Consider the following 17,686-nt stretch of genomic DNA (forward strand, 5'->3'; position numbering starts at 1 on the left):
TTTCTTTGCACTGTGTGATTTAATCAACTATAAAGCTTATAATTAGTCTTCACAATTATGGGATTGTTATACTAACTGTGTGATTGGAACTCCAAAGACTTTTTTTTTCTTTTAGCTTAATTTCGTGTGTGCACTAACATTCCCTGGTTTTTGTGTGATCATTCCGAGTGTTGCTGCGAGATTACAGTGGAACGTGATCTTCTAGCATGTGCTTTTATATTAAAAAAAGAAGAAGTGGTAGCTCCAAACAATATAGCAATCTACCTTATATAGAGCCTTCAGATACTGTGAGTGGGAATAAACGGTGCGGGTGGGTGCGTTGATCGCAGGGTGTTTGTGTGTGTGTGGGCGAGCAAGTGTTTGGGTGGTAGTGTGTGAGAGGACTTATATACCAGCATGTACTGAGGATGTATGTGTGTAGTATTAATTATGCTGCAATGTATAATCTTGTGTGTTATTTAAACAGTACTAGTACTGTACACTGGTTTCTTTCCTTGCGTTTGCAGTTGCACACTGAATGCTATAAGGGTGCAGCAGTTATAGACATTTGATATTTCATCCCCGCCCCCTTCCAATTGTATTTAATAGTACAAAAAGGCCTTTTTGCTTTTATTCAGACAACAATTATGCTTCCCTTTAATTGGAGATCCTATGTCTGTCATTATACAGCATATTGCTTCCTCAGTTACTACAAATAACAAATGAGCCTTTTCTCCTTTTTTTAAGGCTGTGAGAATTTTCCAGGTTTTGAGATTTGCAGCTCATTGCTAAATTTATAATGCGTTGCAGCATTGCACAGCCAGGTAGCAATAGTAAAAATTTCTCAACTGGTGATTGAAAGTTGATGCTGTCCTCTCTTAACTTTCTAAAAACTCTTCCAAGCCAACATTGGTTCTTTTTCTGATCACTTTCAAAACTGGATTATTATTATTATTATTATTTGAGATACTGAAGATATCATTTCGTTTGTTTTCCAGTTTTGTCCATAGATACAGAAATGGAGAGGATGTTGGAATCTGTGCAAATGCTTCTTGTATTGTTGGCAATATACTTGCTTAAATCCCAGTTTAGCTTACAAACACTGGCACTAAGTCACATTCCTTGCCATACGCAAGCAAACATGTACAATTAAAATAACTTTAAAGGTATCCATCTCTCTTCTTTTCCTTTTTAAAAGCCTCAGTCTCATGAACAAAATGAAATCCTTAGCACTTTCTTCAAGACAGAGTACAGTCGTACCTTGGATCTCGAACACCTTGCGACTCAAACGTTTTGGCTCCCGAATGCCACAAACCCGGAAATGAGTGTGAACATTCTTTGGGAGCCGGACATCCGATGCAGCTTTTGCGGCTTCCAGTTGGTTGCAGGAAGATCCTGCAGCCAATCGGAAGCCGCGCCTTGTTTGTCGAATGTTTTCAGAAGTCAAACGGATTTCCGGAACAGATTCTGTTCGACCACCAAGGTACGACTGTATATGATTTTAACCACCCTAGCCATGGTACCGTGTTAATATTTTACTGCCTGGCAAAGATGTCACAGGATACAATTTCTTGCTTGCTAAATTTACTTGGTGGCAGGCTTTTGTGTGGCGTTGAGACATCCTCAGTGTCCTATTAGTATGAGGAATATTCATGTTCAAGAGTGGGCTGATACACAAAATCAAGGAAACAAACAAAATGCTGTGAATTTGGAGTTGACCTCCTTTCAACTGCCTTCTGAATAATTTTGTATTGGGGGAAAATTGGCTTTGCTTAACATTTCAGACTTGGCATTTTTACACTCTCTTTTTCTGTACACAACATGGCTACCGTAGTTCTCCCAAGAGCTGCACATTTCTTTGTGGATCCTTTGCGTTTCTCTCACATTCTGTGCGCCATAGTTTGTGGTCGCAACAGCACAAGCGCCACAGCTAGCAATATTGCTGCAACCTGCTGCCAGTTGGCTTTAAGTTTGTGCCCTTTTTGATGCTTTTTTCTTCTTCTTTTTTGGTATGCTGCTATGTGTTAAGTCTGTTTATTCGTCCAGGAACGGTGTTGGTTGTAAATCACCCTTCTTTCCGAAGGCTCTGCTGACCAATCGCAGCTTGTGGTTTTGCAAAACTAAAAGCACAATCCCCTCCACTTTGTTTCAGATACTGTTTGCCTCGGTTTAGTAGCTAGGCACCTTAGTCTATCCATAGCGTCAAGAAATCAATGTTAACGAAACAAATGGAACAGTTTGACATACTGTGTATGACAGCTTTACAATTCTTAGTTCCCCCCAGTGTGTGCTATAAGGAATCGCCGGAACATGTCAAAAAGGTTAAATTGCACATAGTAAACTTTATTTTTTTAAGCAAACAAAATCATGGGTTGGGGAGGTTGGGGAGAAGCATTGCCACACATGTTTTACAATACTTTTGGGTCTTTTTTTATATTGCTGGACAAAAGAAAAGATTTTTACAAATCGAATCGTAACACTACCCCACTCTGTGTCCACTGTCAAAGCATAGAAATAAGGCACTTTCTCTGTAACAGACTAACAAGGCACATAAACACTAATTCTGAGAAAGGGGGACCTGGGCGCTGAATCTGGATCCATATTCCAGTGGGGCATCTTGTCCCTCGATTCCCAGTTTCATTTGAGCGAGGCTGTTGGCGGAGGGATAGGGCTGCAGTAGGGACTACTCTTGTAGTATTCTGAACTTAATTATTGCACTCCTGTGGCTGATCTCTTCTTTGAACGACTTTTGTTTGCATGGGACTCTTGCAGATGTGTGCAGATATGCTTCCTGTGGTTAAGTGTCTGTAAGACACACATGTGCATGTGTTCTCAACCAGCTCTGGCCGGCTGCAGGGGAGTTCTTAACCCATTGCTCCCGGCAGAAGAGAAGAGGATTCATGCTCAGCCGTTAACTGCCATGCATAACGCACCATTTGTGTGTGTCTAATTCCACAGCCCTCAGTGGTGCCTAAGAGCACCAAATTGTTTTGGGTAGCCTTTGTCCCCTTATCCCTACCTCTCCCACTAAAGGAAGAAAAGAAAAGTTGGCTTTATCATGTTGGCACTGCTGGGGTTTTATTTGCATGAATTGTCAACTTAATTTGACCTTCTGTCTTTTTTAAAACAATAAAAAAATGGGTATAAAGGCCTTATGGATCTCTCTAAGGTCTCACTTTGTGGCTTTCTTTACAGATTTATTTTGTGTAAAGTAATTTCTTTTGTATAGAGTTTTGTACAGTCTCCAGAATGTGATATTTGTCGCCGCTGTTAACATTTACACCTCTTGTAATATTTGGGATTTACCAACTCCTTTTATTTTGCTTTCCAAAAAACACCTTGCAATCTTGGTTACTATTAAATGGCCTAAGAGAGCTGTGGATCTCTCTCACCTTCTCTCCCTTCTTTGGTACCTTCAGTTACCTCATTTTGCTATTTTGTGTTGCAAACCTGCTAATGATTATGAAAGCTTATGGGTTTTGTTAGAATCATATTTGTCAAGTGTTTTCTTCAAAAAAAATCATACTCCATTGTATCATTTAACATGTAGTTTTAAATGTATTATAAATATCTGTAACCAAATCATTTGAAGGCTTGATAAATTTTTAACAAAATTTGTACATTTTTTATGAGAGTTACTAGTAATGCTTTACTAAGTAGTGCAATGAATTTTTATTTTTAATCCCTGTGCCCAATTTTGGAGTTGAGAGGGTTGTTCAGTAATAAATGTATGATGTACACTTATACAACTTTGTGTTGGTTCTTCTCACACTCGAGTACTGTGTTGGATCTCTGTAGCTATTGGTCGTGATTTAAGCACAGAATATGAAATTCTGTTAAATTACATGATTCCAAATGGAAGCAGGTATGTAAACCTCATTAACATTTGCCTCTGATTTATAAATTGCATATCAGTGGAAACATTAACACAAACTTTTAAAAGTCCCTGTTAAGATGGGGCTACCCAAATTGTACACAGTATTCAAAAGGCAGTCGTGCCATATTTTTTATGAAGGCATCATACCAGCTGTTTATTTTTTAAATTGCTTTCCTAATTCTGAACACTGAATTTGCCATTCATTGCTACAGCACACTGAGACCATGTTTTCATTGTGCTTTCCACTGAAAATGGTCAAAGTAGAAAGCATAGAAAAATAAAGAAATCTCTTCCAGTAGTAAGCTAGAACATGAGAAGTTATATTTCTTGCTGGTGTGAGTTTGCTACACGTAAAAACCCTATCTGGTTGGCACTTCAAAGTACAAAGTACGGTTCAGACTTACTGCACCTCACCCTGATATAACAGGTAGAATGGCTTTAGCCAGTGTGAAATATCTGCTGGGGGCAGAAGCAGAGATACCATCTCACTATCAGGCAATGATTCTGAATGAAGAAAACATCTATATATGGTCAAGAAGTATTGCCAATAGTGTATGTGGTTAATATGTACAGGGATACACTTCGGTTTTGTGTGTCATGCTACTGCCCTTATATTTAGGGTTGTAACTGCATTCTCAAAAAGCAACCTTGAGTTGCATGTGCTTGAACATGTACAGAGCTGGATTTCAATGTTTTAAAATCTTTGCTCCCTTGGGGGTTGGGCAGGGGCGGCACACATGCTCAGAGGCAGGGTGTTCTTTTAACATTCTTTCCTGTCTATGTGCCCAGGGCCTTTTGGCAAAGGGAAGCCTCTCTCAACAACCCTTTCACCATCCACTCTAGCTTTCCTACATTATCACATGGTGTGAAGAGACTCGAGTCTTACTGGCCTCATTTCAATGTGGATCTGGCTGATCCCCCACTGCAAGATCTTGGGATGCTAGCCATATGCTTAAACCCAGAGGGTGAGGATCAAGTATGGTTTCCTTTTTTAAAACGCACTAAAAGTAGAAATTGTAGAAATATGTTTTGACTTGGGGTCAAAAGAAAGCAGTTTGGAAAAAAACGAGACATTTCATTCCAAATCTACTTTGTTGTTTAGTCGTGTCCGCCTCTTCGTGACCCCCTGGACCAGAGCACACCAGGCACTCCTGTCTTCCACTGCCTCCCGCAGTTTGGTCAGACTCATGTTTGTAGCTTCAAGAACACTGTCCAACCATCTCATCCTCTGTCATCCCCTTCTCCTTGTGCCCTCCATCTTTCCCAACATCAGGGTCTCTTCCAGGGAGTCTTCTCTGCTCATGAGGTGGCCAAAGTCTTGGAGCCTCAGCTTCAGGATCTGTCCTTCCAGTGAGCACTCAGGGCTGATTTCTAGACAGAGCCAAATGGAGGATGACAGGCGGGTGTCCTGCCCTTCTAACCTAAATCCTGGCAACGTCCAATGCTTTTACTCTGCAAGGCTATGATCCAGCTGGTGGACCAATTCAAATCTTGCCCCCACACACTGCGTCCACTCTCTTCATGAATCTCCCCTCTCAATGGGTGTAGCCAGGATTTTTGTTTTGGGGGGTAGAACCTCAGTTTGCTATGCATTTTTATTGATTTATGAGGGCAGCTGCCCCTCCTTACCTCCCCCCTTGGCCATGCCCAGGGCTGGATTTCAGGTTTGATGAAGCCCTAAGCTACTGAAGGTAATGGGGGCCCTTTATATGTCCAGCGGTCCTTTGTCACCAACAAATTGTTTTTTGTGTTGAATATATGCTATATAGGAATTTATAGACGTAATAGGTATCTAAAGCCATTTGCACATATTTCCATGCAACCAGTCCTTGCAGAATGTTGTTTAGTGCTGTCGGACTCTTTGTGACCCCCTGGACCAGAGCACACCAGGCACTCCTGTCTTCCACTGCCTCCCGCAGTTTGGTCAGACTCATGTTTGTAGCTTCAAGAACACTGTCCAACCATCTCGTCCTCTGTCGTCCCCTTCTCCTTGTGCCCTCCATCTTTCCCAACATCAGGGTCTCTTCCAGGGAGTCTTCTCTTCTCATGAGGTGGCCAAAGTATTGGAGCCTCAGCTTCAGGATCTGCCCTTCCATTGCAGAATGTAGGCACCCTATATATAGAAATGAGCAAACCAGTGATATTTTAGGGAGCAGGCTAGCAGGCGGGGCCCATTACTTTCATCACACAACATCAAACACTGTTGCTGTATGTAGGTTTTATTTTATTTGTTTTTTTATCTTATATTTTGGAAATGTACATCCAGTTCTTTTTCCCCGAGGCCCCCAAGAGAGTGGGGCCCTAAGCTATAGCTTGCTTAGCTTATACGGAAATCCGGCACTGCCCATGCCCCTCTCCACGCCCGATCTCCCCAAGTTTCGCCTTCCCATTCCCAGTTGTCGGAGGAGGCTGCCCGGCCCCGCTCCGCCCCCCAGCCCGCCTCTCTCCCTCTCGCCCGGTTCCCTCTCGCGCGTCCTGGAGCCGATGGCGCGGCGGGAGCAGGAGGTGGTGCCGGCAGGAGCCGCGGTCGCGCCCTGCGATCTGTGCGCCCAGGGCGCGCCGCACCGGGCGGAATGGAGCTGCCTCACCTGCCTGATGTCGCTGTGCGAGACCCACGCGCGACCCCACGGGGCAGCGGACGGGGAACCCGGCGCGGCTTTCCGAGGCCACCGCGTGTGCGCAGCCGGCGAGGCGGCGGCGGAGTTGCGCGCCTTGCAGGAGCGGGAGCGCTGGTGCGCCGAGCACCGCGGGCGCCCTCTGGAGCTGTTTTGCGAAGAGTGCGCGCAGTGCGTGTGCGCGCTCTGCCCGGCTCTGGGCCTCCACCGCGGACACCGAGTGAACCTCATCGCCCAGGCGGCGCAGAGCAAGCGGGTACGCGGGCACAAAAGTTCTTCCGTGTTCTTTTGGGGGGGGGGGGATTTGTGTCCTTTCAGACGTGATCGCATCCCGACTCCCATCAGCTCCAGCCCTTAGGCCAGGGATGATGGTCCGTCGACATCTGGAGAGCCACACCCTTTCGCTCGTAAGATTTTCCAAGATTACAAGAGTTGCGGAGAGGAAGTGTCGTGACACTTTTAAAGATGTCTGGATTTATTATAGCTTAAGTGGGCATAGGGTCTCAAGTCCACTAAAACGGATGCCGTAATAAGTCTCTTAATCCTCTTTAAAGGTGCCAAAAGATTATACAGTACAGTGGTACCTCTGGATATGAACGGGATCCGTTCCAGAGCCCTGTTCGCATCCTGAAGCGAACGCAACCTGCGTCTGCGTGGGTCGTGATTTGCCGCTTCTCCGCATGTGTGTGATGTCATTTTGAGCATATGTGCATGCGCGAGCGGTGAAACCCGGAAGTAACGCGTCCTGTTACTTCTGGGTCGCCGCAGAGCGCAACCTGAAAACGCTCAACCTGAAGCAACTTCAGCCCGAAGCATGACTGTATTTGATGTTTACTGTAACAGACTAACCTAGCTATCTATATGGGATTTATTAAAATGGTTGTTGGCATCTGTCTGCCTTGAGAGACGCCAACCGGGGTGAAGGCAAACCTCTGGGTTAGCAGCATGGAAGTGACCTCCCTGGGCGCAAGCCTGGGCAGTGTGGATGGAGATCCTGGGCTACCCAGATGACCAGACCCCTCTCTCGGCCTTGCTGATGGGGCCCAAAGGAAAGCAGAGCAATACATTTGGCACCAGCTTGGCTGCAGGAATTGTCGGAAGGAGGCGTACAATGAGTCATCCAACCGCCTTAAGAGACTCCAGATTTGTAAAGTTTACTCCTTAGCTGTTTCTTTTCCCAACGATATCCTGCAGGGCAGTGGAGCTTTAGGTTCAGAGTTTTCCTTTTCAATCCACCAGAGCCCGTTTCTGCATGCAGGGAAAGACCCTAATTCACCGAAGCTTTGAGCCCCATCGGCTACCCTCAACTGGTTTAGTCCGCCAGCCAAAGCTGATCCCAGGGTGTAGCCGCCGTTGCATGCAGGATGGTGGACAAACTACCTCAGAAGAAGCACAACCCTAACACCTGTGCACCCCAAATTATTACCCCAGTTCATCTAAACTTTAGGTAGCTCTTCTGATACAGTTTATTTCCTGTATTAGGGTTAACGGCTTGTTTCACAGTGTCTCAAAATGTGTAGTATGTTCTCAAACAGTTCTGCAGAAAAATGGGTGTGAGGGTTCTCTACCAGCCTATAGAGGCCTTTCGCAGCAGTTTGATCTCCAGATGATGTGTGCTATCATTTATATCCCTGTTGAGAATATATTCCCTTCACTAGAGCAAGCTGCTGTTAAAGGCAAAGGAGCAAGCCATACAGTTTTCTTTCTGGTCTGTTGGCAAGCTTAAATAAGCAGTCATCCCACTTGCAACTATTGTTATTGGTTAATACTTATTAGATTTCTTATCTTCCCTTCACCATAGGTCCCAGGGCAGATTACAATAGTGTAAAATTATAATATTAAAATCAGTTAAAACTACATGGTTTTGGTTAATATCACCTCCTCCTGGCAGCCTTTCCCCTCCTTTGCCTGCTAATTTTTGTGTGATATCATGTGCCTGAGAATTCTGGGTCTGGGTCCTTATTTTCTCTCTCACTCTTATACCACAAAATGGTAAGTCCCACATCTCTGCCGTGTAATTGGGATAGAACGGTGCCTTGTGCTAGAGCATCTCTGATTACAAAGAGGCGTGTTGGGGCAAAAAAATTACAGAAGAATCTACTTTGGGAAATGCAGAACATAGCAGACACAGCCAAATCTTTCTCTAGCACTAATCAGAATTCACTTCTGCTCTCTTTTCCTTTGCAATGCAGAGGTTAGGGGAAAAGCAGAGACAGTAGACAGGGGAAGAACTAACCAGAAAGTTGGCACCGTGTTTTTGTTAGGTCTAATAAAGGTGGCATTTTGATCTCTTCCCCCTACATGCTCATTCATAGCCAATTATTTTTGATCTAATTATTCTTCAGATAGTGCAATGCAATTTATTGTCTTTGTGCTGTTGACAAGCCTAAGAGGTTGGTCCAGTAGTGTTCCCATTCCATAAATGGGGAACTTAAAGCAAGGCATGTTCCCCCAAACATCACATTTCGCTTTTTGATATGGTTCCAAAAATGTCCAGGGTTACATGGCAAAGTACAGTGTGTGGTGCTGTCAGCTGTGAGTGGCGCATGTGTGACTGTTAAATTGCCAAGCCCTCTTCCCCATCCCCACATGGCTCCCTGGAAATGGGGACACAATTCTTTTTGCTGTTTCAGTATCTTTACTGTACAGGGGAAAAGAATGGGTGGCACTTTGTACCAGAACTGAATATGCAAAGTGGGAATGAATCCCTCTTTGGGGGATCTTAATCATCCTGGAACTGAAGAACACACCAGCTCCAAAGTAGCTTCAAAATTAACTTTCAGCCTTGCTAATTAAAATTGGTCCCGTCCCCTCTCCCCATGGAAGAGAATTAATTCACGTTAACTGGTAGAAAAATGTGCAGTGAATATCATGGGTGACTGGTATATATGCTAGCAGAAACACTCTGGTGAGCTTATATATGTTGTGGACTTGCTTGCAAAGCTGAATCTTTAGTTGAAAAATCTACTTGTTGAACAGATTAGAAGTTGCAACTGAAGGTCTGAAGTGGTCACAATCAGTGATGTGTCCTTTTTACACTGGGTAAAACAGGAAATCATGAGGTCATATTTGAAGCAGTTGACCCTGAAGAAGAAGCAGGAAGTTGACAACATAAAACATATAGAAGAAGCTACTAATGAGCTTAAGGTAAATCAAGATGTGCTAATCTCCGTAATGATGGTACTATTTATTTGCATAGTGTCCTTGGGGGCCAAATTGGATGGGATCACAACGATGTCAAGGAACAGGGTGCTTCAAAGTTTATATATGAAGTACAGTGGTACCTCGGGTTAAGTACTTAATTCGTTCCGGAGGTCCATTCTTAACCTGAAACTGTTCTTAACCTGCGGTACCACTTTAGCTAATGGGGCCTCCTGCTGCTGCCGTGCTGCCGGAGCACGATTTCTGTTCTCATTCTGAAGCAAAGTTCTTAACCCGAGGTACTATTTCTGGGTTAGCGGAGTCTGTAACCTGAAGTGTATGTAACCTGAAGCGCATGTAACCTGAGGTACCACTGTACAGTTGTATCTTAGAAATTAAACGGAATCCGTTCCGGAAGTCCATTTGACTTCCAAAACGTTTGGAAACCAAAGCATGGCTTCTTGATTGGCTGCAGAAAGCTCCTGCAGCCAATCGGAAGCTGCGGAAGCCCCGTCGGACGTTTGGCTTCCAAAAATAGTTCTCAAACCGGAACAGTCACTTCCGGGTTTGCGGCGTTCGGGAGCCAAGACGTTTGAGAACTAAGCTGTTCGAAAACCAAGGTGCGACTGTACCATGCAGACTCATTAACTTCCCTTTCCCACCCCATGGGGCAACTATGACAGGTGGCTGTGGCCCAGGTGTCAGTGAACTGCTAGTGATCTTGTGACTGTGCTGGATCTCAACAAGAGATTGCAGGTGATGGGGTGAAGTAGGGAAAAGGAAGTTAGGCATGATATATCGCAAGGAGGATGCATTCATCCTCACCAAATTTATAACGACACCAGGCTCATTTTTCTCGCTAACTAAAATGAATTCTGCTGCATGCAAAGCAGGCTGCTTAAGCAATTGATCCAACCACTCCTTGGCCTGTGGACCAAAGGGCAGAAAAGCTGCAGGTCATCAGAGCCACAGGAGCTTCCCCACCCACAATGTTTGAATTGGCTGGCTGCCACTTGGGCTCCAGGCTCAATATTAGCATTAGTATAGCAACCTTCTGGATTCAAGGCTAAACTGCACATGGGTGCTGCTTTGGGAGGATATTTGTTTCCCCCCTACGTTTGCAGTTGTAGAGGCTGCAAACACAGTGGTGTGCCTGCAGGAGTGTTCATGTGCATTCCAGGGACGCGGGTGGCGCTGTGGTCTAAACCCCTGAGCGTCTTGAGAACACTCATGCTTAAGATCGGTTGCATGCTTAAGATCAGAATAAAATATGAGAGGAGACCTTTGTGGGCTGCACCAAAGGTGTGGGGAGCCTGTTGACCTCCAAATCTTGCTGAATTATTACAACGCCCCATTCAGGCCTTGGCAGCTTGGTTGTCTGAATGTAACCTTTCTTCAAAGGCTTGTAAGCACCTTCTCTTTTCCATGCTAGGCCCCTGGAACCTTTGTGTTTGGCAGCTTTCTTGGTTTGGTGCTGAGGTTTTGTTTTGTTTTACCTGCAGGCACACATGTTCGAGAGCAAAACCTGGCTGGCAGGGAAGTTTGCTGAGCTCCGGCTCCTGTTTGCCGAGGAGGAAACTTTGACCAAGCGATACATTGACGAGAAGGCCCAGCACACCTTGATGGCGTATGAAGAACAAGCAGAGGCTTGTGAGGGCCAGATCCGGTTCATAGATGGCTTCGCAGACAGGATCAGGCACATGCAACTTCAACCTGACCCCCTTCTTTTGCTCAAGGTAGGAAGGTGATCTTCCTGGCTGAAAGTGTGGAAAGGCCCTATTGCGGTTGCCCTATCATGAAAAATCCATCATTTTCTCCATGGTGTGATTCCTACTGTTGCTACGATATAGTTCCTTCAGCATGCCTGCTGCTTTGTAAAGTAATGCAGGCAAAACAGGCAGGTCCCCGCCCCTCCAAGCCTACAATCAAAACTTCGACAAAGAAAGAATAGGTGCAGCACATTTCTCTGCCTTGATGTTTTTTTAAAATTGATTTACGATTCTAGGGTTGATTCACACAATGCCCTGGCATGGAGCTTATGCACCCACTGGTCTTGCAATGTGGGTCTTAGGTTCACACACTCCTCACTGCTATCAGGAACGCAACCTTGAATGAGAACCAGAATTTCATGCTGGTCGATTTCCACATCCTGCTTGTGTGATCTGGTCTCTGCCACAGCAGCGAGAAAGTGTGGCAGTTCTCCAGGACAAAGCCTACTCACAAGGGCAGTTACATAGGCGTGAGTGGTGCTGTGGTCTAAACCACCGAGCCTCTTGGGCTTGCCAATTGGAAGGTCAGCAGTTTGAGTCTGTGTGATGGGGTGATCTCCTGTTGCTCTGTCCCAGCTTCTGCCAACCTAGCAGTTTGAAAGCACGCCAGTGCAAGTAGATAAATAGGTACCACTGCAGCGGGAAGGTAAACGATGTTCTCTGGCTTCCATCATAGTGTTCCATTGCGCCAGAAGCAGTTTAGTCATGCTGGCCACATGACCTGGAAAGCTATCTGTGGACAAACATGGCCTGAAAGCTAGATGAGTGCTGCACCCCATAGTCAAATTTGACTAGAATTAACCATCCATGGGTTCTTTACCTTAAGCACTTTAGCTTACTGTCAACATTAAAGGGTGGTATGGGTGAGGCCTTTGTCTAGTGTGTTTATTGTTATACTTGTTCATTAATTGGTTATGTCACTAGTTCTCAAGCTTCTGAGATAAAGAAATACCAGTTCGTCCTTTTGACGCCAGACTGATGCCAGCCTCTCCTGCCTCACAGAACCCTGAGACATCATGCAGCTCCCACACGGATTGTGCCCAAGGAGCGCCACACACTGCCCCATGGATGCTAGGGATCAGAAGGCAGGCATTTAAGAATTCATGTCTTCCTCTGCAGGGCTATTGTGCAGCAGAAAAGGAAATAGTGAAGCAGTTGATCCCCGCAGAGCAGCTGGCTCCGTTGCCCATGTCGTTTGAACACGTCACAAACCACTTCTTGCGCTTTCTTGAGTTCGTCCAGTCCATCCTGCAGAAACCACTCAAGGCTCGGCTCAAGGAAGGTACATGAATGTGTGGAGGCAGAGCATAGATATCACCAATAGCCTTATCCCCCGTGGGTCCTCATTCAAAGCCATCCAAGTTGGTGGCCTTCCCTATCTCATGTGGGAGAAGATTCCATAGTTTAACCATGTGCTGTGTGAAGAAGCATGTCTTTTTGTCTCTCCGGAAACCCAAAATTCAGCTTCCTTGAACGTCCACGAGTTCTAGTACAGTGGTACCTCGGGTTACATACGCTTCAGGTTACATATGCTTCAGGTTACAGACTCCGCTAACCCAGAAATAGTGCTTCAGGTTAAGAACTTTGCTTCAGGATGAGAACAGAAATTGTGCTCCGATGGCATGGTGGCAGCAGGAGGCCCCATTAGCTAAAGTGGTGCTTCAGGTTAAGAACAGTTTCAGGTTAAGAATGGACCTCCGGAACGAATTAAGTACTTAACCCGAGGTACCACTGTATTGCAATAGATGGAGAAAATCGTTTCTCTTGGTTTGGCTTAGCGTGTCAGATGAACCAGCTGTCATGCTTCGGGGAATCAGTTCCCTCCCATGGTGGCAGCCGAGAATCAGATTAAACGATAAAAGTTCTTACCAATAATTCACAGAGAGTGATGAAGGAATGCAGTGTTCCCTAATTAACGGCATTGCTCCAAGTAAAATCCCACCCGCTTTCATCTCCCCTATCCTACGTCACTCCAGTGACAGCTAATCTGAGCTATTTGCCTCTGAGCTCTCTGTTCTCCTACTTTCAATGCCCGCCTGGTCCTTGGGGGGGGGGGTTCAGGAATGCTTTCCAAGGACACTGAGTCTTTCAGCTGTCTCTCCGCTGATGCTGCTTCTTCTTCCTGTTGTTCCTCTTCCAGTATTTCCCAGCTTCTCCCCTCTGCAGCCTCTGAACTATGCCCTTCTGCAAACCGCTGTTCTAAATCTATACTGTCCTCCTGTTCTTGGGAAGGTTCAGCAGAAGTGGGGTGGCGGTCCTCACGATTCCTCCTCAGTCCAGCCCCTTACACCAGCTTGTTGTCTAAATAGCATCTTTGTTTTGACTTTTGTTTGCTCAGATGTCTTCAGCAGCCTTAACAGCACCTTGAAGAAGGACCCTGGTCAGTTGTTGAAAACAAACTCTTCTGCCAATCGCGCGCTCTTCTTGAAACGTACGTATTTCCTGTGTGGGTGGTGGTTGTAGGTTTCCCCATCCTGCCAGCCATGGTTAGAAGCCCCCATGTTTGACTGCTCAGCAAACGGTGTCTTAGAACAGTTTGGTATTTGAATGCTCACCATTTGAAATCATCTTTTCTTTGGAGAGGGACAGAGGCAAGTTGTTAGTTTTTTAATTTAGATTTTAGAGCAGCAGTTGCCTGCTTGCTCAGCCCGGGGGAGCTGGACCTTCCCTGACCAAGCAGTTTCACAGGGATAAATGGACATGGTTTCACATCCCTGGAAGGAGCAGCTCCATAGCTTAGAGTTGCTCCTGGTTTTATCTTTGTCGAACTGGGGGCTCAGGTGACCACAAGTGCCGTTTTCCAGCCCCTTTTGGGCAGAGGTGACTTGGCCACTATATTCAGTGCTCTGGTAGCTTCCAGATTAGATTACTACAATGCATTCTACATGGAGCTGTCCTTGAAGGTGACTGGGAAACTTCGACCGTTCCAAAATGCAGAGACCAGATTACCGACTGGAGTTGCCTTTAGATCTCATAGAAGCTGTATTAAAACAGCTGCTTTGGCTGCCAGCTCATTTCTGGGCCTAATTCAAGATGCTCACACCTTAAATGACTTAGGCCCCTGAAAGACTATCTCCATCCTACAGACCCTCTCAGGTGTTAAGGTCAGGAGAGGAATCCTCTTGGTAGTTCCATAGCCCTCAGAGGTTATGGTGACCTGGGAGAGGGCATTCTCTGTGGCAGCCTCTCAGTTGTGGAATTCCCTTTGCACAGATGTGCATCTAGCACCTTCGTTGGATAGCTTGTCATATGCTGAAGACCCACCTCTTTAACCCCCCACCATTGCCCCAAGTTGGGAAGGAAGGACTTCCTGAGACTGATGTTCCAGAGTCATCCCCAGTCCTGTTGTATAGACCAGGCTAGGGCTGGGAAGGACCTGTGACCATTCAGCTGTGGCCGGACTACCAATTCCATCGTCACTGACCATGCTGACAGGGGATGATGGGAGTTGTAGTCTAAGCACAAGTGGAGGGCCAGAGGTTCTCCACCTCTGGGCTCGATCCTTCATACAAACAGCTAAATCAGGCATAGGCAACCTTCGGCCCTCCAGATGTTTTGGACTACAATTCCCATCTTCCCTAACCACTGGTCCTGTTAGCTAGGGATCATGGGAATTGTAGGCCAAAACATCTGGATGGCCGAAGGTTGCCTATGCCTGAGCTAAATCTTGGGTTGCAGTTCTTAGTCTGCAGAGTAACATAAGCAAACAAGGGAAAGCTGGTTTTAAAATCAGAACTATGGACGAGATACAGAGGACTCAGAGCTGTTCCAAAAATAGCAGTACTGTATCTGTACCCCCATCATGGCAAGGTTCACTGGTCATCATCCTGTTTTCCCCTCTTCTCATTCCATCCTTATCATTGGCTTCTGATGCAGACACCATGATGGTTTTGTGTCTCATAGGAAGTTCCACTGGTCCTTGATGTGGACAGGTCAATCAATATAAGGCTGCTGGTTTTAACAGCTTGTGTTGTGGCTATTTCCTTCCTCAACTGTTGCCAAAGATCATAGCTGTCAAGTGTCCCTTATTTGAAGGGACAGTCCCTTATTCCAGCGCCATGTCCCGCTGCTGTCCCTTATTGATGGATGTCCCTTAAATGTCCCTTTAAATGATGTCCCTTAAATTTCAAAGCAGCTCCTCTCCCTCCCTCCCTGCCGGCCAGGGAGGAGGGAGGCTCCAACTGCGTTGCTTGCCTGTGTTGCTCACCCAATAAGAAGTCTAAGAACGACTGGGGGGTGGAGCTTGCATGCCTTGTGTGTGGCTAGTTAATGCAAGCTGAGGGGGTTTTTGAATGCTGGACGCCATTTTGTTGCACGTGCTGCTGCAAACTTTGCAGTGCAAAGCCAGGCCGGGGAGCCATCTTAAGTTGAGGCTGCATAGGCCTTGTGGTGCATGTGATTCAGATTCTATTCAGTTGAACCTCTGGTTACAAAGTTGGTTGGACAGTGTTCTCGAAGTTACCAGCATGAGTTTGACCAGACTGCAGGAGGACAGGAAGACTGGAGTGCCTGGAACAGGTGAGACTGCAGGTCCCTTATTTTGGCTGCTGGCCCCTTATTTTCAAATCTGTAAGTTGACAGCTATGCCAAAGATGTTTCTCTGCAATGTGTTGCCCATGAATGTTTTCCCCCCACAGATGCAAGATCCCCCACGCTAGAGATAAATAGCGTGCACCCCAGGTTAATTTTATCAGAGGACCGTCTTTCAGTAAGCTACAGCTGGAGGAGAAGACTTTACTGCTCAAACCCAGAGAGATTCGACACTGTCTGGCAAGTCTTGAGCAGAGATTCTTTCTTTGCCGGAAGCCATTACTGGGAGGTGGATGTGCTACAGGCTGGGCAAGGGTGGTGGATTGGGGCAGCCTACTCATCCATCAAAAGGAAAGGAGACTCTGAACTTTGCCGCTTGGGATGCAACCGAGTGTCCTGGTGCATCAAACGGTTTGACTTTGAATACTGGGCGTTCCAGAACGGGGAGAGAGTCCCTATTCAGGCAGAGGATGATCCTGAACGAGTTGGGGTTTTTCTGGATTATGAAGCTGGGGTCCTGTCTTTCTTTAACGTGACAGATGGGATGGCACATCTGCACACGTTCCGCTGCAAGTTCACGGAGCCGGTTTATCCAGCGCTGAGGTTGTGGGAAGGGACGATAACAATGTGCAAGATAACTTAAAGGCTGATGCCACAAGGATGTGGGGGAGACCCGTGCTTCTCATCCATGTATATTGTGATATGCACTTCAGGTTTTTAATAGAAAAAGACACTTTACGATACTGAATCATTTCCAAATGGCGATATATCACTCCAGGAAATAGCTGTCTATATGCCATTTTTGCACTTTCAGTAGAAGTTGCAATCTACCTCACCAAGTTACCATGAACTGTGAGGTAAGGGAGAGCAATGCAGAGGATCTAAAGCACTTGGCCAATTAAAAAAATGCTGAAACAATATTTGCCTTGTAAAGTTTTCAGACGATAATGGTGTGATTACTGAAGACTGTCTCTTAACCCCATCTGTGTATTAAATTCTTTGGGGAAGGCTTTGTACCTCTAGGTGTATATCCAATTTGCACTGACTTTCTGGGGTCTAATCCTGGTTGCAAGGAGGCTCCTGTACAAATAAATGGCAAGCATTGCTGCTTTTTCTATAATGGTAAAGTCATCCTGTGTGCCTTGGAAAACTTATGATGACGACGATGCATCTTGCCTTGGAATAATTTGCAAAGCAAGCCTGCTTAGCAGACAATAAAGTATATTTGAACTTGCAGCCTGCTTCTTAATGATGTGGAATCTCATTCCAGAGAGCCAAAAGAGAGGCAGAGGAGTACCTAAACCTTCACTACTCAGCTGTAAATATTTGTAGTAGCAAAGAGAATTGGTGCTGGCTGCCAATTTGTTATCAGGCTATGGTCTAGGTGCAGTTATTGGAATTTAAATCCCTAGGCTGCTTGGAACCAGGCTATCAAAAAGAGTATCTTATGCCTTATATAAAAAACTAATTTGGTGCCTTTTGAAGATCTTCCATTTTTAACAAGCCTTTTAGAAAGTGGAGATTTTTATCACAGTTTGCATCTGTCTCTGGCTTGAAAGCGTTCTTATAAAAGTTTATCAAATTGCTTCAGGATGTTTTATGGGAAGTGATTCATCAGTGGCATTATTAATAACTAGATGCCATATCAAAATGGTTGAAATATGATATTGTCTTTTAGGAGTCTGCCTTTATCTGTTGCAACCATGGCCATTTATTCATAAATAGAGCTTTATTCATTTGCAGGTTTTTAGTCGTTCAGAGGTCTTTTGCAGCAA

At 45.5% G+C, this 17,686-nt stretch overlaps 1 protein-coding gene across 1 annotated transcript; it reads left to right on the forward strand.

Annotated features, from left to right (window-relative positions):
• The first annotated feature begins 6,187 nt into the window (after positions 1-6,187).
• Positions 6,188-17,143, forward strand: TRIM14 (tripartite motif containing 14). Its single transcript, XM_083593515.1, has 6 exons — positions 6,188-6,727; positions 9,523-9,618; positions 11,115-11,348; positions 12,501-12,663; positions 13,720-13,812; positions 16,019-17,143. The coding sequence occupies exons 1-6, from the start codon at positions 6,203-6,205 to the stop codon at positions 16,552-16,554; spliced, it is 1,647 nt and encodes a 548-aa protein (XP_083449641.1). The 5' UTR covers positions 6,188-6,202; the 3' UTR covers positions 16,555-17,143.
• Positions 17,144-17,686: the final 543 nt, after the last annotated feature.

The sequence above is a fragment of the Podarcis filfolensis genome, assembly GCF_964270895.1.
Source record: "Podarcis filfolensis genome assembly, chromosome: 17".
NCBI lineage: Eukaryota > Metazoa > Chordata > Lepidosauria > Squamata > Lacertidae > Podarcis > Podarcis filfolensis.